The sequence below is a fragment of the Dermacentor andersoni genome, chromosome 6 (genome assembly GCF_023375885.2).
Source record: "Dermacentor andersoni chromosome 6, qqDerAnde1_hic_scaffold, whole genome shotgun sequence".
NCBI lineage: Eukaryota > Metazoa > Arthropoda > Arachnida > Ixodida > Ixodidae > Dermacentor > Dermacentor andersoni.
This window is the reverse complement of record NC_092819.1, coordinates 150689818-150715397: the sequence shown is the minus strand read 5'-3', so window position 1 is coordinate 150715397 and position 25580 is coordinate 150689818. Positions and strand designations below refer to the sequence as shown.

General features: G+C 49.2%; 1 protein-coding gene across 1 annotated transcript in view; it reads right to left on the bottom strand.

The window, feature by feature from the left end:
- Window positions 1-16226: 16226 nt before the first annotated feature.
- Window positions 16227-25580, bottom strand: part of ncd (non-claret disjunctional) — a 107618-nt gene continuing 98264 nt past the window's right edge. Inside the window, exons 14-15 of the mRNA XM_050171964.3 lie at window positions 24661-24810; window positions 16227-18121 (exon numbers count right to left, since the gene is read on the bottom strand). Of these exons, the coding sequence (XP_050027921.2) occupies window positions 18080-18121; window positions 24661-24810 (192 nt within the window). The 3' untranslated portion in view covers window positions 16227-18079. The remainder of the gene's footprint in view (window positions 18122-24660; window positions 24811-25580) is intronic.

Here is a 25580-nt window from a genome sequence, read left to right as displayed (position 1 = left end):
GCTTCAAATGACGAAAGCAAGTATCATTGAAGCGATTGAGAGCACGGATCTTGCGAAAGAGGAAATCGTAGAAATATGGAACGAAATCCTAAGGCGCAAGGCGGACGAGCAGAAGCTAACAGAGCTTCAGATAGAGAAACTTCGACTTGAAGTCGAGTTGAGAAAGACAAGTGTAGTTCCGGAATCAGAGGGAGCAGGTAGACATGACCTTTATGATCTATCTAAACTTATGCAGCCCTTCAAGGCTGGGCAAGACATAGGCCTGTATCTAGTAAATTCCGAGAGAACTTGCAAAAAGTCAAAATTTGTTCGCAGCACTTGGGCGCGGTGCTTGCTTAGTTTGTTGCCCTGCGAGGCAGCAGATGTGCTTGCGAGGTTGCCTGCGGATGATTCTGATGACTATGATCAGGTGAAAGAGAGCCTATTGAAGCGGTTTCATTTGTCAGCAGAGGCATTCAGGCAGAGATTTCGAAGTCTGAACAAAAGGCAGGGCGCCACTTTGCTGAGTTTTCTTATGAGTTAAAGGTAAATTTGGCCGAGTGGTTAAAGGGCGCCAAAGCTTTCGGCAGCTTCGAAAAGGCGTTAGAAGTGTTTGCCTTGGAGCAGTTTTATTCAAAGGTACCGGAGGCAATGAAACTTTGGATCCAAGACAGGGATCGTGTCGAATCGGTGCAGTAAGCCGCTTACCTGGCGGATCAGTATGCCTCACGCAGAGGAATTAAAGAGGAGGCTATGATCGCCGGTGCGGTGGAAAAGAGAGGCTGGAAGTGTACAGCTAAGCCCAGTAATGGGAAAGATGCTGCGAAAGAAGTGGAGCCGAAGGTTCACGAGCAGCCGGTAGGGGAACAAGAGAGAGAGATTCGTGAGAAACGTTCACAGAAGAGCTTGTTCGAAGAACGGAGGCCGGTGACGTGCTTTAACTGCAACGAAACCGATCACATAGCTGTCGGCTGCCGCAAACCAAAAGTTGTGTTCGCGCACGTTTCTAACTCGCAGACTAATGACGACCTGCTCAAACCGCACCTTTCTAAATTGCAGGTGAATGGGAAAAACTGTAACGTGTTGCGGGACAGTGGAGCAACCACTGACTTGGTGCGCCCAGATTATGTGAAGCAGGAGCAGTACAATGGCGAATGCGGTTGGATAAAGCCTGTGTTAGAGGACACGAGTGTCTGCCTTCCGGTCGCAGATGTGGTGCTCAGCGGGTCATTCGGTGAAATGTGTACTGAGGCGGCTGTTTCTAACAAGCTGCCGCCGCAGTACACTTACTTGTTCTCTAACCGCACCGATCGCCTACTGAGGGACCAGGGTAAAGATTGGGTGGAGGGTAGCGTTCAGGCTCTAACGACATCTAAAGCGCGTGCCTTGGCTCCTAAACCGGAAATGAAAGAACGGGATACCGACGTGGAAGTGAGCAAACCACTCAGCGATGAGTGCGAAATTGAGCCAGAAAACCCTTCAGTATCTGTGAGTAGTGAGGGAGAGACTGTTAAGCATGAGAGAGAGATTGCAGAAAATGCAGAGTTGAAGGCTCTTGGGCAATCAGGCAGAACAACCAGACAAACCAAGTTCGAGAGCGCATTGATGAAGGACGTCGAATGTGTCGACGGGTTGTTTGTCCTGCCGTGCTCTAGCTCACCAGATAGCATGCTAGCAAAAGTGACGAGAGAGGTTCTCATTAAGAAGCCAACAGTTAATTTGGCTCTCAACGTGACGGAGGAAGTGGCGACAGAAATTCCGTGCCTAAGTGGAATGAACGAAATTACGGGTGTGGAAGATGCGATGAGGGTCGCTGCGTGTCAGGAAGCTTTGACAGACATGCGATTGGCTGATCTAAATAACTTGGTAGAAGAGAACATGGATTTGTTTTCTCAAAATCCAGGAAAGACGGAGCTGATGGCTCACGACATAGAACTCACATCCGGAACTCCAGTGAAATCACGAGCTTACAGGACGGCACCGAGAAAGCAGGAAATGTTCAAAAGAGAAGTTGAGCGGATGCTAGAACTTAAAATAATCGAGCCTTACGAGAGCTTCTATGCTTCTCCGCTCATTCTTGTAGAGGTCCCGGGTAAAGACCCACCACCTTGCATTGATTATAGGAGGCCGAATGCGACAATCAAAGATCAGATGTGTCCCATTCCCCAATATTCAGAACTAGCGGCTCCACTGACCGATGCCCTAAGAAAATCGGCTCTTGAAAGAGTAATTTGGGATGACGCAAAAGGAAACGCGTTTCAGGGGCTCAAAGCGGCTCTCTCGGCTTCTCCCGTGCTGCGTGCACCGAACTACGACCGACCCTACATTGTACAGTGCGATGCAAGCAATCGTGGGTTGGGGGTTGTGTTGTGTCAGGAGGATGACAATGGTGAAGAGCACCCAGTGTTATGCGCGAGCCGAAAGCTCACGGTACGAGAGGAGGCCTATAGCTCATCGGAAAAAGAAGGTGCATGCTTTGTTTGGGCATCTCAAAAACTAGCCTGCTATCTTTACGGAACGACATTTGTCTTTGTGACTGATCATTGCCCGCTGAAGTGGCTGGCTCAAATGTCAGGCAAGAATCCCCGATTGTTAAGGTGGAGTCTAACACTTCAAGAGCTGAATTTCACGTGCGCTATGGAAAGGGAGCAGCCAGTGCCAATGCTGATGGTTTAAGCCGCGCCATTTAGTTTATCTTGCCAGCTTGTGCTAAATTTCTTTTGGTTGCAACTGTATACTTTTGCTTATTTGCCTTGTGAAGAAGCGAGAACACTTGTGTGACTGCCAGGACTTAGCGAAGTATAGGAGTTTTCACTGTCAATGTCAGCTTAGTCGCTTGGCGAGTATGGCTGGCGCTGCCTAGCCAGTGGTTTCGTTCTACGTGATTTAGGAGAAAATCAAGAGACAGGAGGCGAAGCAGATCTCTTCCGTCGAGCAGCTGAGACTTCTCACCGTACGAGATCTTCCCCGTCGGCGGAAGAGCTGTTATGTTTGTGCCTTGGGATTTGCCTGACGGGAGGCCAGTGCTGTGGTGTGTCGACCGTGGAGGTAGCATTCATCCTCACATGGTGCCCGCTTCGGGCACGTGATGGCTGCGTGCACGGCTTGGGTGTCCTCGAGGCTGCACGGCGTCAACGACGGAAGCGGCCGCCGGCTCACGGACTGCTATTCGGCCCCTCCTCGTGCCGGCAGCAATGCAGCAACCCCCCCCCCCCCCCCCATCCCTTGCGCGGCGGCGGCCAGGGGCAACCCTTTTACCGACCACCAAGGACTATGTTTCGACACGGAGCCTTGCAAATTGTTCCCTTTGTCCTATGCCGGGCCATTGAACTTGCCCGGCGCACCATTCCGACCGACCGCCAGATTGGCCTGCCGACGCAGCGCGGTGCCCGGAGGCGCCGGCCTCTGAAAGCGGCGTTGGGACCACGGAGGCTGCCCGGGCCCTCTCTCTCTCGACCTTGTTCGTCCTTAGGGACTGTCTGGAAAATATGGGGAGGGGACGTGTTATTTAAGCAGCTTGCAGCGGCTCTGCTGCTCTCTCCTGATAACCACGCCAACTTGTACACATTGTATAAAGAATTCTTCGCCGAGAAAGCTCTCCTCGTCTCTGACTCTGCATGAAGTGGGGTCCAGACCTCCTGCCGGCGACGCATACCTCGGCACATGCAACAGCCTCCAGGCGCCGCATGGAGGGCAGAGCAATTCGGATAGGGAAGGCAGAGCACTGGACTGAATACAGACGAGTGGACGCCTGCTGTAGAAGACAGGCCCGGCGCAGGAGGAACCAGAGCTGGGTGAGCCTGTGCTCCAGCATCGAGGACCGTTCAAGGGGTCCCCTATCCTGGCGACTACTCAAGTCACTCATCCGCAAGAGGACGAGCCGTCAACCCGTCCTCGCTGTGGCCATCTCGCTAGGAATCAGTGAAGAGGCCCTCGCGGAACTTCTGGCGGACCGGTTCGCCCCTCTCGTGCCACAGAGTGCAGCCATCCTGCCGGTCGGACACCCCTCTGCCCAGCTGCCCACCTGTCTACACAGCATCCACCCTGCTTGGACGTCCAGCCAGGTCGCTGCCCTCTGCCAAGAGCCACTTGCCCTGCACGAGCTCCAGGCAGCTCTGAGGCTAGGGAAACGCCGCAGCGCACTAGGAGCAGACGGTGTAACGCCACAGATGCTTCGCAACCTGGCCGCCAGCGAGCAACAGCGCCTGCTCGAGTGCTTCAATGAGATCTGGCAGTGAGGGCAGATGCCAAGGGCATGGCGCACAGCCATTGTGGCACCCATTCTCAAGGCCAGAAAACCGGCTAGGGAACTGTCATCCTATCGACCAGTCTCCCTCACCTCCGCTGCCTGCAAGGTGATGGAGGCCATGGCTCTAGCACGACTGGACTGGGTGACCCGTGCTCGCGGCTTCCTTGCAGACCAACAGACGGGCTTCCGGCGGCGGCGGTGCACTGCAGACTCCATCGCTGACACGGTGTCCACCCTGGAGGACGCCAAGGCCGGCGGGGACCTCGTCATGCTCTTGCTGATCAACGTACAGGGTGCCTTCGACAGCCTCCCTCACGCAGTTGTCCAGCAAGGCCTGGACCTCCTCTGCATCTGTGGCAAACGGCGGGGGTTCCCCTCGTCGTTCCTGCACAATCGCACCCTGAGGGTACGTGTGGGTCAATCGAAGAGCACCCCCCCCCGTCCAGTCGCTGCAGGTGTACCACAGGGGTGGTACACCTACAGGGTGAGCCCCTTCCTTTTCAACCTGGCCGTGGCACGGTTACCTGCTGCCCTGCCGATCGACCCTCACTTCCCCGTGCAGTCCTCAATCTACGCGGAAGACATCGCCCTATGGATGCGGGGTCCACCGTAACACATCCGCAAGGCACGTGCAGCCCTACAGAGAGCCCTGGACACTGTGACTATATACTTGTGCAGCATCGGCCTCACCATCTCGGCCAGGAAGACCGAGGCCTTGCTACTGCATCCCAGAGCATCAGCCCACCGCTCAGCTGCCCGGCTGCGCTTGGAGCGCGTCCAGATCCCATAGAGCAAGGCAGTCACCTACCTGGGGCTGCGCATTGACCATCGGCTGACCTGGCTGCCGGCTACCAAGGCCCTATGCGCCCAGACGCTCCGGGTCCGCAAGGCGATATCACAGCTCCTTGCCCGTGGACAGGGCTGTACCACCAGGTGGGCCCTGCAGCTATTTGAAGCTGCAGCCACTTCACGGCTACTGTATGCCCTCTCTCTTGTGGCGCTGCCCCCACCCCGCCTGCGGAAACTGGAACTGCAGCACCGGTCAGCAGTACGGCTCTGTCTTGGCGTTCGCCGAACCTTACGAGTGGCCGCCACTTGGGCTGAGGCAGGTGCCTGGCCCCTGTCATTACTCTTTCTGCGACAGGGGCTACGACACATTGATCGCCTACACCATGCCGCAGATGGTCAAGCACTCCTGACCCACCTACACTCCCGGCCAGCATCACACATGGGACAGCTGTGTGGCCTTTATAAGGAAGTCATAGGGGACACGCCTGCAAACGCTGTACAGCATCGCCCACCACATCGGCCACCAATCCCTATTTCGACGGAGCTGCCAGGTGTCTCGAAGAACCGTTCCCCAGCATGTGCCCTACAGCAGACGGCAGCCTCTCTCCTCCAAGAGAGACTTGGGGACCACCTTCACATCTTCGTCGATGGATCCGTGATACCGGAGACGGGCTCATCCACAGCAGCCTGCGTTGCACCGGCCCTACAAAAGAGCAAGCTGTGCCGTCTTCCGGGACATGCAAGCTCTACCGCAGCAGAGGACCCTCCTCCTCTAGCAGGACTCCACCTTGCTGTGGACCTACTTGCAGAGGAGCTACCAGCGACCCCGGCAGCCATCTTCTGCGACTCCAAGGCGGCGCTGCTCTGTCTGCAGAACACTGACAGGGCTAGCCTTGGGGTTGCGCTGCTCTCTTCAAGACTGACGGCGCTTCAGGACGCAGGATGCTTGCTCACTATCCCTGCATTGGCTACCGGCACACGTGAGAATCCCGGGCAATGAAGAGGCGGACACTCTTGCAAAAAGTGCCCACCACTCAAGCGTGCCCCTCAGCCCTGTTGTAACGGCCGCAGACTTCTCGATACACAGGCTGCGCCGGCACATCATCGCCTGCCACCCGGACAAACGGGTATCCCTGGGCCGGCCTCCACGGCCTCTTCCACAGCACGGCCTCCTACGAAGGGATGCCTCGTTGCTGCTCCGACTGCGAATTGGCTGCTACTGGACGGCAGCCCGCCGGCACCACCTTGGGAAAGCCACCTCGCCAACCTGTGCCTCTTGTGGTGAAACAGAGACTCTGGAGCACCTCCTGCTGGCTTGCCCTGCTCACGTGCAGCACCGTGGCCGACTTCTGCAAGAGTTCCACCGCCTGGGGCTCCCATGTTCACGACAGGAAGATATCCTCTTCCCCTGTCGTAATCATCTACCGGCCTTCCTAAGTGCCGTCGAGTACCTCGACTCGTCGGGGCTCTCGGCGAGACTATAGGAAATTTCTACAAAGACGGATGGCCTAACGGCCATCCCAACACCTCGGGCTTACTGATCCGCCACTACTTCACTTCTACTGGGCCACCTCCTATACGGTCTACCTCCAGCCTACTCCTCCGGTCGAACCCACTGGGCCCTCCCGGCCGGGCTGCTCTGATGCTGCTGGGACGACCCTCTACTTTCCTCCCTCCTATCCTCTCTTTCTTTTAATCCCATCTCGCCCACCCTGCTAGCGCTGAGCCGTGCTCCCGCATGGGTTGCAGAAGATAGTGCCAACCTTTCCTCCTTTTCCACAAGAACCACTTCTCTCTCTCTGCTAAGGCGCTTTGCCTTCTAGATTTTCAATATATGCAGCCCAGGCTCTACTACGGTTGCTACTGCTCCCACATAAACATCTGTGATGTTATGCTCCTACAGCAACTTTATTGCTCACATTTGAAAAACGCAGTCGAGCAGGCTCAGCACATTGCGAAACGTGCTTGTTGTATCGGCGCAGGACATACAAAATACCGAAACTAGAAATGAGCTCGCGATACAACGATGCTCTAGAACAGGATTTCGAATTCATAAACGAAATAAACGAACCAATATGTTTGGTTAAGAAGAAGTATTTTAATGACTGGAAAATGTAGAGAGGTCGGCCGGATAATGGAGCATCTGGCCTGCTGCTCAACGTAAGGGAAGGGGAAGAGGGGAAGAAAAAGGGTCACAATGGGGGATGATAATGGGAGGAACGAGGTGAAGGACACATTACACAACTGGTATCACAGGCGTGAGTCCAGGCCCGTGTCACCTAGGAAACGTGAAAGAGCACGCATTGTCTCTGTCGTCTGCCAACTCTGTGGCCATGCGCCTAGCAAGAGGTCCTCCGACAGTGCTCTATTGCGTAAATGTCTCAATTAAGGTATCTGCCATTGTCAGTCTTTCGCGATCATACTCAGGGCACACCACGAGCACATGTTCTATAGTCTCTACAGCGCCACACACTGAACAGTCCGGGGAGTCTGTCCGTCCAATAATGTGCAAATATTTGCGCGTGAAGGCGACGCCTAATCGCAGTCTGTGTATCAGGCATGTATGAGGGTGTGGAATTCCACGCAGAATAGGAAATTTCATATCGGGATCCAGCCTTTTAAGGCGGACGTGACGAGCGTCTGGCTGGGCCCAGTATCTTCTCGTCGCACTCCTCATTAATTCCGACAGGAGGCATGTGATGTCCGGTCTGGAGAATGGCGCTACAGCTCGCATGCCATTGTTGAGGGCGCGCCTTGTTGCAGCATCGGCCATCTCATTACCGTTGAGCCCACAGTGTCCCGGGATCCATTGGAACACTATGCGGTGTGTTTTTCTTGAGCGCATGAAAGTAGCTTGGTGATCTGCAGTTCCAAAACCTGATATGCGGTGTGGCGCAGGAAGCATCGCAAAATTTGCAGCGCGGGTTTTGAGTCCGTGAAAATGCACCATTCTTGATGTCTTTCCCCGCAGATGTGGCGAATCGCTTCCCGAATAGCCACAAGCTCTGCAGCGGTTGATGTAGAATTATGGTCCAGTATGAAACCTCGTGTCATCTGTTGGGCTGGTATCACCACAGCTGCTGTTGATGCCTTTGGTGACGCGGAGCCATCTGTGTAAACATGAACATATGTCTGGTATTCTGACCAGATGTACGCGAGAGCAAGTTGTTGTAGTCCACTGACAGGAACCAGTGATTTCTTTAGTATTCCGGGGACATGTACGCATACGGAAGGTTGAACCATCACCCACGGTGGTTTGACGGGGTGATATGGAAGGGCATAGCCTGATGACATCCATTGACGTCGGTTCTACATGAGCGGCCGGATAGCAGTTTCACAAGTGCACTCCGCTGTCATCTACCCCACGTAACACCTAATGTTTGGTTAAACTGATATGTCAAATCTATCCGTTCCACTTGTTGAGTCAAGCGGAGGCGGACGTCTGTTAACAGGTGGAAATATATCAATGGCACATACGCAGGATGGCTCGCAACGTTTTTTCTGTTGCCGACGAAGTGGACGCTGTGGATTCTTGAGTTTTCGCTTGGTTGCCACGGTCTTCCGTCACGGCTACGCAGCACAATTACAGCAATACAACATTATCATACTTTCTCATGCGAGCCGCTGTGTTGTGGAGAAAGCAATTAATTCGATTACCTAACACGTTGATTGGCCCGTATCCAGCGCTCTCGCCTTTCCCCTTCATATGATCGCGATGGAAAACGGTAAAATTGAACGTTGTTATTGAGTCCTTCACGTTCATGGCAATTTACAACACAGCAGTAGCGTCGATTGCGGCGTTTCTTCGTAGCGCGCGGAGCTATCCAGGTTGCCGTCGTTTCCGCCATCAGTCTCACGAGTGAGCCAGCAAGCGCTTTATGGCAGTTCGCCGGCGCGTACGATTAGCGGAGGAATTCACAGCTCTCTGACTGGGTGTTAAATGCGCAAAACGCTCGCAATATGGACCAAAATCTATTTAAATCGTCGTTTCGCAGTCGCTAGTCACCTAGGCAACATAGCAAGGGAGTCTGGCTTCGCACTACTCAATTACTGCCTCTTCGTACCGGCAGGTGGCGCTACACGTCTTGCGAAACTAAAACCCCTTGAGAATTTGAAAGTAGCGACACTCTCCTCCTCACGGCGCTTTCCTCCTCGATTTTCCTCGCCCGCCGGCAGCGCACGGCGCGCTTTTCCTCCTGGGCTCCCGCGGACGCGCCGCAGGATTCTATGGAGGCGTGTTATTTTGGGCCAGTTGCGCGCCCCAGTGGGGTTGAAAATTTTGAGAAATGCTAATAACAGCATCGATAATGCTGGAGGCAACGTGTATGAGGAGGTTGGTTTTTCTTAAAGCCGTATGAACGGGGTATACCGATCTAAAGGGAGCTTTGAGGCGAGTTCTATACTCCAGACAATTTTTCTGCCACATGATCAGATGCTTTACTTCGTGCGTCTGATCTAGTATAGCTTGTGACACATCCCTTTGTGTGTGGCTTATTAAGCGAAAGCCTTATACCTCTGTTTCAAGGTCCCGTTGTGAGCTACAGAAAATATCACGTGACGAAAGGAAGGTGGGAAGCGAACCAAAGCATGTGCAGCCGCGTATAAGAGATGATTAATGATTAGCAAAGTAATGCTCAATTAGTGATTGGATTAAGATGAATTCGGGCGTATTAAGGAGGATTAAGGTGGATTAAAGTTGATAAAGGGGCGTTAGGGTGATGAAGGTAGATTAAGGTGCATAAGGGAGGTTGGATAAAGGTGCGTTGAGGTGCATTAAGGACGATTATAGTGGATTAGGGTGGATTAATGTGCACGAGGAAGGATAAGGGTGGATTAAGGTGCATTAAGGAGGGTTATAGTTGGCTAGGGTGAATTAAAGTGAATGAAAGAGGATTAGGGTGGATTAGGGTGGACTAAGGTAGATGAATGTGGATTCGGGTGGATTAAGGTGAATTAAGAACGATTATAGTGGATTAGGGTGGATTAAAGTGAATGAGGGAGCATTAGGGTTGATTAAGCAGGATTAACACGCATTAAGGAGGGTTAGAGTAGATTAAGGTCAATGAAGGTGGATTATGGTGGATTAAACTGAATGAAGGAGGATTAAGGTCGATGAATGTGGATTCGGTGGATTAATGTGAATTAGGAGGATTATGGTAGACTAATCGGTCTTAATACTCAATGAATCCTAATTCACCTTAGTCCCCCCTAATCCACCTTAATGCTCATTCATCCACGTTAATCCAGCTTAATACTCCCACTCCACCTTAATACAATCTAATCAACCTACATCGCCCCTAATGCGCGTTAGCCTACCCTATACGGTCTTAATCCTCCTTTATCAACACTAATCTATCATAATCCGCCTTAATCCACCTCTATCCACCTTAATCCTCGTTCATGCACTTTAATCCTGCCTAATAGTCCCAATCTACCTTAATACACCCTAAGCCACCTCTATCAATCCTAATCCAGCTCCATGGCCCATAATCCACCTTAATCTACCCTAATCGGTCTTAATCCTCCTTTATCAACCCTAATTCACCTTAATCGACCTTAATCTCCCTTTATCCACTTTAATCCTGCCTAATCGCTGTTCATGCACCCTAATCGGTCTTAATACATTGTCCACCTTAATCTCCCTAACCCTTGTTCATGCACCCTAATCCACCCTAATCGGTCTTAATACCCTTTCATCAACCCTTCACCTTAATCCACCATAATCCGCCTTAATTTCCGTCCACCCACCTAAATCTTTATTCATGCATCTTAATCCTCCTTAATGTACTCTAATCCACCTTAATCTTCTTTAATACACTCTAATCAACCTTAATCCTCCCTAATCCACCTTAGGTCAATCACTAATGATTCATTAATTAACTTAGGTAATCATTCTCTTATACAGGGGTGGACATGCTTTGGGTCACCTCTGGCCTCCTTGGGTCACGTGATACTTCGTTTACAACGCGACCTTGAAACAGAGATCTGAAGGCTTTTGCCTTAAAACTTGAAAAAAAAAACTCAATGTTGACTGGCTTACGCTTATCACCTGCAATACCACGGGTATACTTGCCACTGATTTTTTCAGGGCGCAAAGCAGAATCTATAATGCTGCACTTCCAACTGAATAACAGTTAGCGACGTGCGAGGTGATGGAGGCGCCCCAGATATTAAGCATACTGATGACAACCTCAACAAAAACGCTGGTTAGCAGGCCGGAAGAATGAAAAAAAAATGCAGCATTACGGGATGCTTTGCTACGAGCTATAAGAAAGATGCCTCAGCTCGCAAACAACGCTGTTCTTTGTCGGAACAAAGTTCTTTCGGCCAATGTCATGCAGCCACTGCTTCGTGCGCAAGCCGTCACGCTTTCCTTGTGGTATCACAAAAGCGGCATAACCATCTTCAGGCGTCTTGCTGCTGTTATATGCGCAACAGGCCGGCATAGCGCTAGCACATAGAGCAGGAAACAACGTACAACGTTCGCTACGCCGAGCTAACACGAGCTAAAGCGCCGAGCCAGCCGTGCTGAGGAGGAAAATGGCGCAAACGAAAAAGAAAAACACAAGCAAAACTCAAGATCCTCGCGTTTCCAAGGGCAACGGCAGGGAGACCAATCGTCGTGCAGAAAAACGGGGGCAAAACTGGTTGCCGCGGGGGAACGCGCAAGGGGCGAGGAGGAGGCGAGGAGGTCGCGCGGCGGCGGCAGAGTTCAAAGAGTGTCGCTACTTTCAAATCATCAAGGGACTTTATGCGAAACACCAGAGTATGACGACTATTGGTGGCGAGGACTTACGGAGTCGCCATCTGTCGGAAGCGCCTCCCATACAAACGCCTGCCCTGAGTCAAAAGGGATCAGGACCACTTACTTACTTACATGCACGGAGGAAGGAAACTAAGGAGAGGCCCTACCCCCTCCGCGCGCTAGGAGAAAAGTGTGGCGGAAATGACGTAGTAGGTTCTCATTTTTTTGCTGCTTTTTTATTTTTTTTGTTGTATGGCCACGCCTTTTGGGCCACAATGGCGGCGTTGATATGGTTTTGAGCGCTCACACGTGTTGCTCGGGTAGGTTTCGGGCCGTGGCAAAGACGCTGAGTGGGCGGGTTTGCGTTAGTCACCGTGTCTTGTTGCGCTGTTACCTGCACCGTGCTCTGCCAGATGTTGCGCGAGCGCGCGACACCACGCGCAGCGCGGCGTGGTTTCGCGAAAGATGTAAACAAGAGAGGAGGGTGGCCCAAAAGGCGGAGCATCGCCATGAGCAACGCCAAATTCCGGCTTCACTTTTGCTTCACAAAGAGTGACGTCAGGGCCTCTCCTTAGTTTCCTTCCTCCGTGCTTACATGCCTAGTATGGGCGTCTTGCGCTGGAGTTCGAGGTATAGTAGCGGCGCCTGGTGGCGGCGCGGGAAACGACATCTGGGTCGTACCAGCTTGGGTAGTATTGAGCCCTGGCTGTGGCGAAGCACGTTTCTAGGCCGAGTTTTGCGTCGATTCGCACTTTTTTCTGCCCTGTTGCGAGTGCGAAAAGGCTCGTCACTTGTCACAGACCACGTCGACCACGCTGCGAGCTGGCCGCAGCCTATAGTTTAACGAAAACGGACTCTCCGTGTGCCGTGGGACGTAATGCTGGAAGCAGAAGGAATCGGCGACGCCGATCCGGAGGGACCTAGCTCAGCATCGAAAAAGCGTCACCGTCGATACTGCTGCGTCGTGGGCTCCCATGAACAAGAAGGCCTGAATCCCAAGATCCGATTCTATCGTTTCCCTTCAAGGCCTCACGAAGCGGAGCGTCGGGCGCGCTGTATAACTGCAGTTCGTCGCGCTGGGTAAGCGAAACTTCGCGCCATGCTGACTGCTTCACCTGTCTTGAAGCTTGCTTGATTATAGATCTGCGTTCTAAAATTCGGTCTTTTGCACCTACAGTCGCGACGGCAGACCGACATAGTAGCAGGCATGGCTAGTGATTCACGATTCGAAACCCGGCCACAGCGACAATTAACAATTCGACCGGTGCGAAGTGGTGAAGTGCCCAGGTGTGTGCAAATGACCAGAAATGGCCGGGTTGATTCGGTGATAATTCGCTACCCCACTACGAGCAGCACAGGTTAGAGAGTTAAATGTGCTCATACATGACCTCAAGCCAGCATGTTGATTGAGGCAGCGCAGCAAGATAGTATTGATTACAGCAGATCGATTTTCGAGCGTTGTCATTAAAAGCTACATCAAGCGAGCAGCGCACGAGCTCGCGCTGCGCGATTCGCACGTACGTGCGAGCTCATATGTATTGCATCAGTTATTACCAGTTACTAAAAGGGACAGATGACCGCTACTACAACGCAGGCCTAACTACTTGTTTAGCGGCATGCAGTCAACAAAGATTGCAGGAGACCCGCCGTTTCGCGGCATGTCGTAAGACCGCTGCCGTCGCGTCGCGTACGATCGTGCGCTCGAGCAGTTCGTACATCGCGGCATGCTGAAAGACCGCTGCCGTCGCGGCGCGTACCGTTGTGTGCTCGAGCAGTTCCGTACACATGATGTCTGCTTATCGCTGCTGTGGATTCATTTATAGCAAGCATTTCCTCGCGTTTGTGCGCCTGAATCTAGCAGCGTGCAAACCTTACCTGAAGTTCCACTTCGTACGCGACTCGCTTCACTTGCGATTGACACCGCGCTAAAACTTCGCCGCTTAATTCTTGAACGGCATACACGTATTCGGCGCTGCATAATTTCTTGCCTTTACGCAGCGTGCCACTCCTGAAAAAATCTTCAGCGCCCGATATTCGCTGCAGGCCGTGACACAACACAACCGAAAGTGGCGGGTCCATATTGTAAACGTGCTATTCCGAAGCAGACAACCGAGCTTGGTATGACCCATTTTAGGACAGAGGGCGCTTTTTAGCACCTATTTCGCAGCGCCCCCTGGGCAACGCAAGAGCCCCATGAGGGATCACGCGGCGCGCTCCTCATAGGTTTGGCTTACGGCGCTTAAAAAAAACATCGCGCGGCAGCCCTCCTGTACATTTCTGTAAGTACTCTCAAAACAAGGGAACTTTATTACTGTCGAAATAATAATCTTGGGCCGACTGAAAGTACAGAATCGTTTACAGACGCTATCTCTTTACCCAATTCGTACAGTGAAAGCCACTGCGCGCGGTCACCGCGATGGAGTCTCCCGAACCGGCTTCTTGCCTGAAAGGTCGGCAAACGCTGAGCGCAAGCTATGTGAAACGTGTTCTTACAGTGGGCGGTCTGTTGGTACAACAGAACGAAGCCCCAATGTATGCAACGATCACACGGGTTTGCGGCGACCGACTGCGCGTCTGCATGCATGTCCGCGCACAATGTTTAGATTTCACTGAGAGCGTTTTCGCACCGTGCTGTGTGCCTTAGGCCGCAGCATGAGCATTTAACAGTCCACAAGCAACCATTGTTGCGTGGACGTTATCAGAGCTGTTCAAACACAATTTCATTTTAATAAGGGACTTCGACGCCTACGGCGACTGTGATGTGCCTTCGCGACGAATAAATAGCTTTTTTTTTTTTCTTCTAAATTCTTCGACGTTTCAACATTATTTCTAAAGTTGCGTCGCACTGTATGCTGTCAGCGGGCGATTTCGCACTGCTTTTTCGTAATCCAGTGCGTTAATTCATAACACAAACATGACCATATACCATGCCTTCATTTAATGTACTCCTTACCACTCCCTTTTCATTCCAGTGAACTTGCCACCGTCTAGCATCAAGTTCATAGACCAAACCGTCGTGACATTGGCCGTGCAGGGAGCTCGGACGAACCTCTCAGTGCGCGTTTTCTGCTACTCACCGAATATCGCAGTCCCGGCGCCGTAAGAAATATTCCTCGCGTCTGTGCTTGCTGCATACCCGAGTTGTAGTCGATGTTTGTTTGCCGGTTCTAAGTTTCGCGAGCCATGCTTCACGGAGGTTCTTGTGCTGCGGCTACGTGTGAATAAGGCTGACACCGGGCTCCGTTGCGTACGTCCGGCACTGCGGCACCGAGCAGTAGCCTACCATGCTGCACGCCTCCAAAGGCAGCCACTACCTATTATGTTGATTTCAAATGTTGTCAAGCAGACACCCCAAGGCGGGAAAGCCTCACCACTTAATCAGAACCGCAGCGCAGGTAGGACTTTAAACTTTCGTTTTCAGCTCGCTTCGACGCTTCCGAAGCAGACGACGCGGCTGCTGTGTCCACGTGATCCCTCATGCCACGTCACGCCGACGGGGGCGCCAGCTTTTCCAGTGGTGGTGCTCGCCCCCAATATTCAGCACTCTTAAAACGGTTGCACCATTTGGGGTGCCTATTTGTCCCACGATAATCGTCATCTGCCTTGCTTGCGTTTCCTTTCTTGAAAACTCGGCGTTCGCTACTTTCCTGTCGAGAATGCTGCGTCACACTGATAACGCGCACGCCGTTCGTGACTGGGAAGTACCGGGCTCGCAGCGTTAAAGAAAGGAAACGCGGTCAAGACATGATTATTGCTGTGGGACAAGATACGCCCCAAAAGGTGTTAACTTTTCTAAGAGTGAAGGAGCAGAAGCCCCCACATTTTCTCTCTCGCGCCCGCTCTTACTCGCGCCTGCGCAAAAACGAGTGGAGATGCCTCAAATGAACGTCTCGTGCAGCTTTGGCCCTTCTCCGCCGCTACTGCAGCTCAATAGTGGGCACCGGCCTATCGCTTGTGTATTGTTTAGACTATGTTGATGACTTAGTGTTTAACCGCGCAGCTGCCCATATGAAGCAGACTAGTGCTGCAGTACTTTCAGCCAAATACTTTGTGTAAAGCTTCGAGTGAGTATTTACTGCGCCTTTATTGATTTGCAGAAGTTCTTGACCCGTTCTTTTAGGCGATTTTCTTTATCAAATTCTGGCTATCTCGAACTTTTTCGTGATCACTGCACTGTTCGATATATCTAGGTTCGACTGTAGATGTGGTATGCAAGAAGTCATTCAAGATAGCACGAAACTGTAGTATTTCCGAAAAAGAATAGCCCCTAGAGTATCTCTTGGTGTATTCAAACTTCGTCTCCTGGGAGTCTCAATTGCCAGATTCTAGTGTATTTAAACAGACAGCTACTTTGCCATCATTTGTGCAATAACGCAACAGTGACATGAAAAGGATGCCTAAATGTTGTTAATTCACTATATTGCCAATTAATGTTTGGAAGATAAAGAATTTGCACACATTCCGTTTGCTCAGTTTCTTTACATTTTATTTAAATAGCAAAAATGCAGAAGTTATCCTGAACAAATTCAGTGGCATGCAGCTTTCAAACGATAATCTACAGTATTCTGAACATTCCAGCAGAAAAATTCATGGAAATGCCAACACTGATGCTTACAAACGAAGACTAACCAAGGCAAAAAATGTACAGTGCTGTAGCAATTGGAAACCATGTTGCCAGCACCAAGTAAGAATGGCATTACATGGTTTCGATCCAGATGGAAGTACAGTAATTATTTTACGACTTGAAGTAATGAAAATTTGTGACAAGTGCATCTTCGAAGTCTCCACAATAACCACTTATGGCACCTTTAAAAAGCACTCCTCAAAACAAGCAAATAAAGAGCAATCGCAACAGCACAAATGTTTAAGGCAAAAGACATGCAAATGCACAAGTGAAATCAAACTGGCCACAAGAATTCAACGTATGCACTGTATGCACGTTAGCATGGCAACTATCCCCCATACTGCGAAATGAGTAGTTCTTGGGTATGAATGCTTCATGCGTCGTGCAGTAGTGTCAAGTTGCGCATGTTTTGATGGTTGCTTTTTTTCACATTTGCAGTGGCAATCGTGTACACAACTGCGTTATTTAGCTCAATGAAATTTTGTTGAAAGTTGGCGCTGATGCATGCTGGTCTGCCTTCTTGCACTTCAATGCCACGAGTGGTCACTAACATGAAGCGGTAACCACGCCATCTTCTGCACAATTTTCATCCAGTCAATAACTTACAGGCCTCGTTCGCCCTGTGGCTAATTATGTGCCCCACAGAGATGCATAATGTGGAGTGCATAATTAGCCACGCGGTGAACTAGGCCAGGAAGTTTTAATCCAGTCCACATTAAAATTTTTCCACGATAAAACAAAGGTAAAAAATTCTTCACAACGGGGCAGCAGCCCCAGTGCCATTGGAGGGCAGATCTAAGCTTCTACAAATGACACAAGATGTTCGCATGACACATTTATGGGAAATTCTCAACGTGGCCCGACAACCAAAATGTAACACAAACTGCCGGCTGTTGTGCCCAAAGAAGAGGCCAGTAAGGTGTGCCACTTTGCGACCCACTTTCAGGGTATTGTGCAGTGTCACAGCAAAAGGATTTATGTTATTGTCAGTACAACATGTATACCACGCTAAAACGCCTACTTCAAGGAATGTTGCATTGTACATGAAAAGTCGCTGTTCATGCCCTCGTGAAATGCAAAAGCCTGGATATCTTGCAGCCCGTGAGACAGCAGCAATTTGAATGCTTGCATGCCTATAAAACACGGGCAAAAAGAAAGCAAAGACAAACTGTACATAATAGTTATGTAATAGCAAGACATCATGAACTGCTAACCAGGGTATTATCCATTACCGCAATATATCTACTCGTCACACAGCCATCATTTACAGACAGTTTCCCCATGGGCTTGAGCTACAAGTTAACGGTAAATTGCGTGCTGCAAAGCTGCTCAGCAATGTCACACGCTAGGTGGCAGGCAATGTATTCCTTTCCATGCTGAACACATAAATCTGATATGAACGAAGCTATTAAATGCAAAGTGCACACACCCCATTTCTAGTGCCAGATTTCTGAAGCATGGTAGTGCACATCACAATTTTAAAAAATATGTGCAAATTATTGCACTGTCATTAAAAAGCAGTATGCAATCATTAAAATTCATGATGCAGAGCATCAAGTTATAAAAGTTAGAAAGACCGTTAAAATTCATGATGCAGAGCATCAAGTTACAAAATTTAAAAGCAAGTAATGAAGGTCGGGGCAGCAGCAATTTGATCATGTTGATCTTGACCGCCTTGTTGGTTCTTTTTTTTTTACAAGTTTTTCCTTGCAGTCCCGATGTGACACTGGTTTACCTGTAAGCAGAAAAAAAGTTCATTAATTCTTTTGTCATGCACAATGTACCTTTTTTAAATGACCACAATTTTTACAGATGCCAATCGCAAACTTCTACAAAATACAATGCTATGACAAACAGTTGCAGAAAGCAAAAGGAGCATCGAACAGAAGATGTATAGTAAACTTGTATTTGAAAATTCCCAGACTTTCCAACAACTATCACAGTAAAAATTCCAGGACTAACAAAAAAAAAAAATGCAACTGTGTTTCTAACGCAATTTTTTGATGTCCAATAAATTGGGCAATGCAGAAGAAACAAAACTTTGGGGGAAAATTTAGCTTACACTTGCGACTTCCAGCAAGATAAATCCAAGTAGAACAAAATTCCAGTAATTAGACACTGGCAATTTTTTTTCGGCCATTTGATCCCGAACGACGGTCCAGGCTGCCCGCCAATACAATTCCATGGGCCCAAGCTCATCTTGATCTTGAAATTGGCCTTTGCCAGATAATTCGGACTTCACCGGTGATCACACACGCACATAACCCCAATGATATTCCCAGTGGTGACTCAATTAGTGGCAGCATCTGTCTTGGCGTTACTTAAGGTACAGTCAATGCATCAATCCGCCTCTTTCATGTTCCTTTGCTGCCCTCTGACGCACGCCGCTGGAAACGTTTTGGAAGGGTGCCGGGGATTTCGTCGATTAATTTGTGTACCTGCGCCCATGTTGAGGGTTCGTTGGTTGCACATTTCATGGATCGCGATTAATTATTAATGGTTTCTCCGGAGCAGCATGTCGTTCACCCGTTGACTGTGCTGGGTTAATAGGCCCAAGTGCGCTGTTTTGGTAACAGTGTGGCCAATAAAGGCACGCCGAGTTCCACCTGCCGACGCGCTGCCTTGGAGTTCGTTGTCGCTAATGTCTGTGCTTGGGCATCGCTTTTTGTATTCCTTTTAGACATTCACTAACATTTTGCATATTCAAGAAGCCTGCGAGCACAGCCTTCCAACGTTGGATTTGTCAAAGCAGTTCATTTGTTTACATCTACATCTCCAGCTTCAGATCGCTGCTATAGCTTCGGATATTGTAAAAACAGCGCATCGCTGATGTGAAATAATCTCAGAACGTAGCAAAACATACATATCTGCACATACATACCTGCCAACCTGGCGAGATAAAAAAATCTGGATACTTTTTATGTGCGGCAACGGGGGGCGGGGGGGTCAAACTTTCAGGCAGTGTTCGACGAGTCTTTTTGCAGGGACCTTGCAATAGCAGACTTCGCTCACTTCAAAAATTTGTCAGAGTAGCTGTGCTCAAAACATGGTCCAGAGTGACGGCCCTTCACTAGCAGTAGGTGTTGGAGGGTTGTGTTGCACATTGATAAGCGGAAGTCAGTCCTAGTTTCTCGCGCCGGGCTAAAATCCTCTCACACTCTGCCTTGCTATGCAGTATCGTGAGTAAACCGAGCATCACCTTAGCAACACGATGAAACATGTTTCACATCAGTGTTTTTCATTTTTCCAACCATAGACCACTGCGTGCCCACCTTCATTCAGAATATGCTCTTGAAGACTATGCCTGTAGAGTGGCAAACTCAGCTTCGAGAGCATCTAAAGAATCTTCAGCAGATCATTGGAATCTTGGGGCTGCAGCTGAGGGAAACTGAATAAAGAAATGAAGACTTGAGAGCGATGCCTGTGAAATAAATTTCAGGTTGGCCACCTCCGCATTTTTCCGAGTTGTGTTTCAGAGTGGCGTCCACATCCATGACGCTTCGCCTCGTCGCATTTCGGAAACATTTTCCATAGAAGAGGCCTAACGTAGTCACTGACGCTAAGAGGTAGGTTGTGTTCGACGAAGAATCCAGTAAACAGGCACTCCAGACGTATGACACTGTCGTCACAGTTGTTCCGGAGAAAGTTCACTATGTTGTCTTGCTGCTCAGCGGTGCGAACATAGCTTTGATGCTTCGCTGTGGAAACGTGCAGTTTCAAGTCTCTTTTGCCACCATGTGCTGACGTCGCATCCACACGGTGTACAAAATGCATAATGTTCTCCTTTTCTTGATGTCAAAAAGCATGGAAATTCGGAAGTATAAGATCACAAAATCTCCTGCAAGTACCTTTTTTTGGGCTTTGATAGTGCCATGGCATCAAGCACACGAGGATTGTAACTTTACACAGAGCACCGCACACACACACGGCCTAGCCAACACTAATGATACACGCAAGCAGCAGCAACAAGATGCACCATGGAGGAAGGCCTGCATAAAATGCAAGAGCTACATTCGCTGTGGCTTTGGTTGGCTTACTAGGCACCGTCGTCAGCTGCTTAGTCAATACTGATGGTGCTAGTGTGGCCGTTGTTGGTGATGCTGACTATTATGATGTGGCTGTAGATTCCGCAGTGCCGGTTTCGCAAAAACGATTATTGTGCAGAGACCACTTTTCAGGAGATATAAGACAGTGATCATACAATTGGAAAGTTCAGTAAAAGATCGGGAGTCTCCCGGGCGAATCGGGAGGGTTGGCAGGTATGTACATATGAGCCGCGTCATTCCTCCCCGAGACGAGTCAATATGAGCGGCCGAGCCACTTAAGCAACAACTGTGATCCAGACAAATATATTACAGCTGTTGCAACTGATTCTCGCTTAACTTTAACTTCATCATACTTACAGTTTGCGCGTGCCATAAATTATTATTAGAGAAAACTGTGCTCGGCACAAGCCCCCACTTATAGGCCGTGTAGTTTTCTCACGAAAACGCGGATGCCATCGCTGACACTGTTGGTTACTGAGCGAGTTTATGCTGCTGTACCGAATGCACTGTCTCTTCTTTCCCATTTGACACAGAGGTAAACAGTGCTTCTGTGGAATTAAGAGATGTGTCAGCACACCAACACACACAGACACACCATCTACGGGAATGCAACCGGCAGCGTTCGGGAATGGGGACCAAAATACAAGATGGCACAGCGCTGTTTCGCTGCTTGCCACTTATTGCGTACGTGCCATGTGAAGTGAAGAGTAGTTATAAAATCGCTATAGAGCCACAACTGAACTATAAGAGCGGTTTGCTTCGTCCTGAATGCTTATCTTTGAAGTTCAGATTTATCGGTAGTGGGTGCAAGAACTTGACGAGGTCAGGCATAACCCAACCTTCGCTAAACAGGATCAACATTGGCTCAAACTTCACGTGCACGGCTTGAGAGGACCGAAGCTTGTGCATTTCAACTTCAAAGGCATGTCGACGCATTTTGAGTGCGAATAATTATATTTACAAGTGAATGAGCTGCAGCTATCGTGTTGTCGGTTCGACGGCTGTCGCGCAGGGGTCGGTCGAGCGATCACAGTCTGCACGCCGATTTTGTCGGTCCCTTCGTCGACAACAAAGCCCGTCGCACTATATGACAACTCGCACCTGTCAGTTGCATTGTGGTCATCCTATTATGATCAAATGGTCTCAGTAACACAGTGCTGAATAGTCGGCCAATCGTCGGCGTCAGCGTCTTGTCGGTCTCGTATCAACCAAGTGTTACCACGCCTTAAACGAGTACGTAAAGTCAGGCACGCGCTGCTACCACCAGGAAGAGTGAGCCGACGATGCAAGAAGACTGTCAGCAATGTGTTTTTGAAGTGTTGCCCAAGTGCAACATAGGGGTTTATCTATTAATTTGACAGCCGTCAATGCAAGGCAGCAACTACGTTGTTCACGGCACAGTCCGGACGAAGCCCTGGCCCTTTTCTGTTTTAAAGTGGAGTTGTAGTCTTACACTATGCACCTTTTCGGCATCGCACCGGCGTCAAGCTACCAGTAGAGTTTCAACGCGGTACACGGCACAAGTGTTCGATGCAGTAAGCATCCGTGTGTCTTTTTTTTTTCCGGACTTTACCCTGATATCTGCCCGCACGGCCGCGCGCGCTTGAACCGCGTACCTTCCAGAACATTTCGCGACTAATCTGCTAGGGCAGGGCACATGCGCCGTCGCACCGTGAAAAAGGCGGATTGCACGTCACCGCTCATCAAAAATGCCTATTTTCAGCCTGTGTGCTTGTGCTGGGCACCAAGACCACAAAAAACAGCTTTTGATTTGCACTTGCACTGCCCCACACGAAGCCTGCTGCATTACTTCATTGTAGCGTTGTGGAGCCCCGTGCTGCCGCGAGCTACCATCTGCAGCTCCACGGCTTCTAGGTGTCTCTTCGTGCCTGTCCCTCGGTTCTCATTAAACGCCTCTGCCCGAGACTCTGCACTGTCCTCGCTCTCCACCTGACATTGCTCCAAACCGTGATTATGCACCACCCGCACAACCAGCACGTCCATCCGCTCCTTGCATAAAGTTTCAGTGGATTCCGGGACACTGTGGCTTACATGGAAATGAGCTCGCCGACGCGGAGGCAAAGATTGCCCACAATAATGCTACACCAGTGTCCATCCCATTTTCACGAGCAGACACTAATGCCCTGGTGTACAGACTTCTGTGAGACAATACTGCAGTATATTGGGCCTCGCCAGGTCATTGTCATCACCCTCTTCACAAACTCGATCCAGAGATGAAAGTACGAATGCCACCGAACATGAAAAGATGTAATGCAAGCTTGCTGCACAGATTACGACTAGGTGTGGCCTTCACCCGGCGCTACCTACATGTCACTGGACGGGCAGACAGTCTTAATTGTGAGGAATGCCGTATTCCTGAGACGACAGAACACCTCTTGTGCATCTGTCCACGATTTGATGCACAGAGAAAATTGCCAACAAACATGTCAAAATTTGCCGTTGGACAATTAACTGAAAAGATTCTACTGGTACCTTCGCCTGATCCTCGTCATCAGCCTGATAGTCTGAAGGCTCACCAAATTTTTGCATGAGAGCAGACTGGACAAGAGACTTTGAAGAGTCTTGGAGCGTGCAAGATTTTCACTGCCATCTTCATCCTCATAGTCAACGTCTTCGGTATTCTTTCTGTCTACACCCTTTCCCTTTCCCCTTCCCCCAACGCCGAGTAGCAGGTCGGAACAATGATTCAGGCTGACCTCACAGCTTTTCTATCATAAATACCTCTCTCCACCCACTCTTCCAGCTTGTATGCAGCGTGCTTCCGCATTCTTAGTGGCAGATTTGGTTTGTGCCGCATAGCTGTCCTATAGTAGCAAATGAAGATGCATTATTACAACCGGGCTTTAACAGTAACAGTATGCATTAGTGCCACAGCCATGGCAGCTCTGAGCTGTACTGAGCTACGTCCAGCAGCTTCCTCTATCTATGGCCTCTGAATGTTTTTGCCCCAAGTGTGCGATAGCGTGACCCATTGGACTTGTTACACAAATGAAAACTGTCTGTAATAACCACATGTTTCAATTGGCTACAACACAGGTGCTATGCAGCATCAACTCATCAAAATAAAGATAATACTGATCTGCGATGAACAAAGGCTTTTGGTTTGTCGTTAGCGTGTATCCTATGTGCCAGGTTCACCCTGTCACTACCATATTTCACCATAACATACAAAATGCTTCATGTACGGTAAGCCCTGTGTATAAATAAGTGTATTGTGGTAGGAGGTCATGCTGGCTTGCATCCTACAGGCTAAGCTTGCACTCATGTTGAGCCAGAAGCCACTGCTACACATAATTTACGAATCAATTCCTTTAATATCGTCGCATAGTAGTGACGGTCAAGGACACAGTAGCAAAACTGTGAATGACAAAACAAGTCCTTTATTGGGCGAACCTGTGCCCACAAAAAGCAGGCTAAGCTAAGCACAACAACAGTGGTGAGCATAGTCGGCGATCAGCGAAATCTGATCTGCGGGTCAAGCGTGTTGGCCTTTATACGTCAGTCATCAAAAGTTCGTGTATTCGCTGGTGCCCACATGCCTCCAAGAAACTACTACACAATTTTTGACACGCCTACAGTCAGGATTATACAAGGTTCGTTGACAACAGATAATGGATAGAATCCTTGATAACATTCGCCAAACTTCGAATACACGCAGGCGCATCCTGTGCCGAGCCATAATGTTTAGCATTTGTTAGCCAGTGAAATGTGGTCACTGGATACAGATAAAGAATTATGCGTGTCAATATGGTGATTGAAAACTGAATTATCGTGCAGGAAAGCTCAACTGCACTGCTGGAGACAGCCTAAGAACTTTGTGGAAGAACCAAGCTACAAGAATTTCAGATTTCAGCAATTTAATCAATTATTCTCCATGACTTTACTCAATAAAATGAAGAACTCCCCGACTTTGCCTGGTTCGTAAACAACCTGTAACAGCGTAGCTGTGTGTAATAACCACAGAGTTCGATTTTAAGCACGCTAAATTAAAATCATCACTAGTATATCATGCTTACTCGAATGTAGACCAATCATTTTTTTAGACAACAAGAAATATATATGGAAGTTGCGGGGAAAGGACCGGTTGAATTAGATTCGAGGGTGCAGTTTACCCACAACCATCTTGCAGCCACAATATTTTAGGCCCTATATTGCAGCTGGCATCCGAGACCATCCATAGTTGAACAGTCGATACACCAGTACTTACCTTGGTGGCAAAGCGGAGCGAGTTGATTGTCTCATTAATATTCTCTTCACGCGGCGAAACGTTGAGGAGCATCAATGTCTTGCTATTGCCACCCAGGCTGTCCATCAGCAAGTGCGTCAGCTTCGAGTTCCGGTAGGGCACATGGTCAGCCTGCAGGGCAAAGGCAAAAGAACCCGTCAGGCTCACCACACCTGTTAAGCTGGGTCTCAACAGTTCAACACTGCATGCTTAAACAAGCGGCAATATTTGGGAGATATGGGGCTAAAATCGAAATTTTTGTCGGAAATATGCATTTTTTCATTTTGCTTGTTTCGAATTTCTAAGCATATAAAAGAAGCTCCTTGCCAAGTTTGGTTATTATCTGCGCAACAGGAGAGAAGAAAATTAGCTTTCTCTTTAACCGCAGATTCAAGAGTTTTGGGATGGCTGATAAATTTTGATCAGTTCGCACTTTTTGGGCTAATTGGCCCTTTTAGGAAAACTATCGTTTCGAAACTAAAGGCGAATGCTGTCTCAAAGATTGTTTCTAGGCCGAATATTTATGAGGAGTAAGACTATGGACACCTTGAATTTCTGAACTGCTTCTATAAAGAAAAAGGTAGACATTCTGGATCACAGTACCAAAAAAAAAAAAAAAAAGATAGTTTTCAAGTAATGCAGTTTCTAAAGAAGGAGGCATGAAATTGGAAAAAGATGCCCCTAACTTGTAATATAGGGCATATAGAAGATAGTTATTCAGAAAAACTTCATCTGACTTTATAATTTTGAAAATGAGAGTTTTCTTAAGGTTACACACTAATTTATTCGATGGGACATACATGACATTCTATTTGTGCTAGGGTAATAAAATTTGCTATGCATTCTAATGACAAGACAAAGCCTCCTGTATTTTAACAAAATTCGGCATGTTGGTTCAAAAG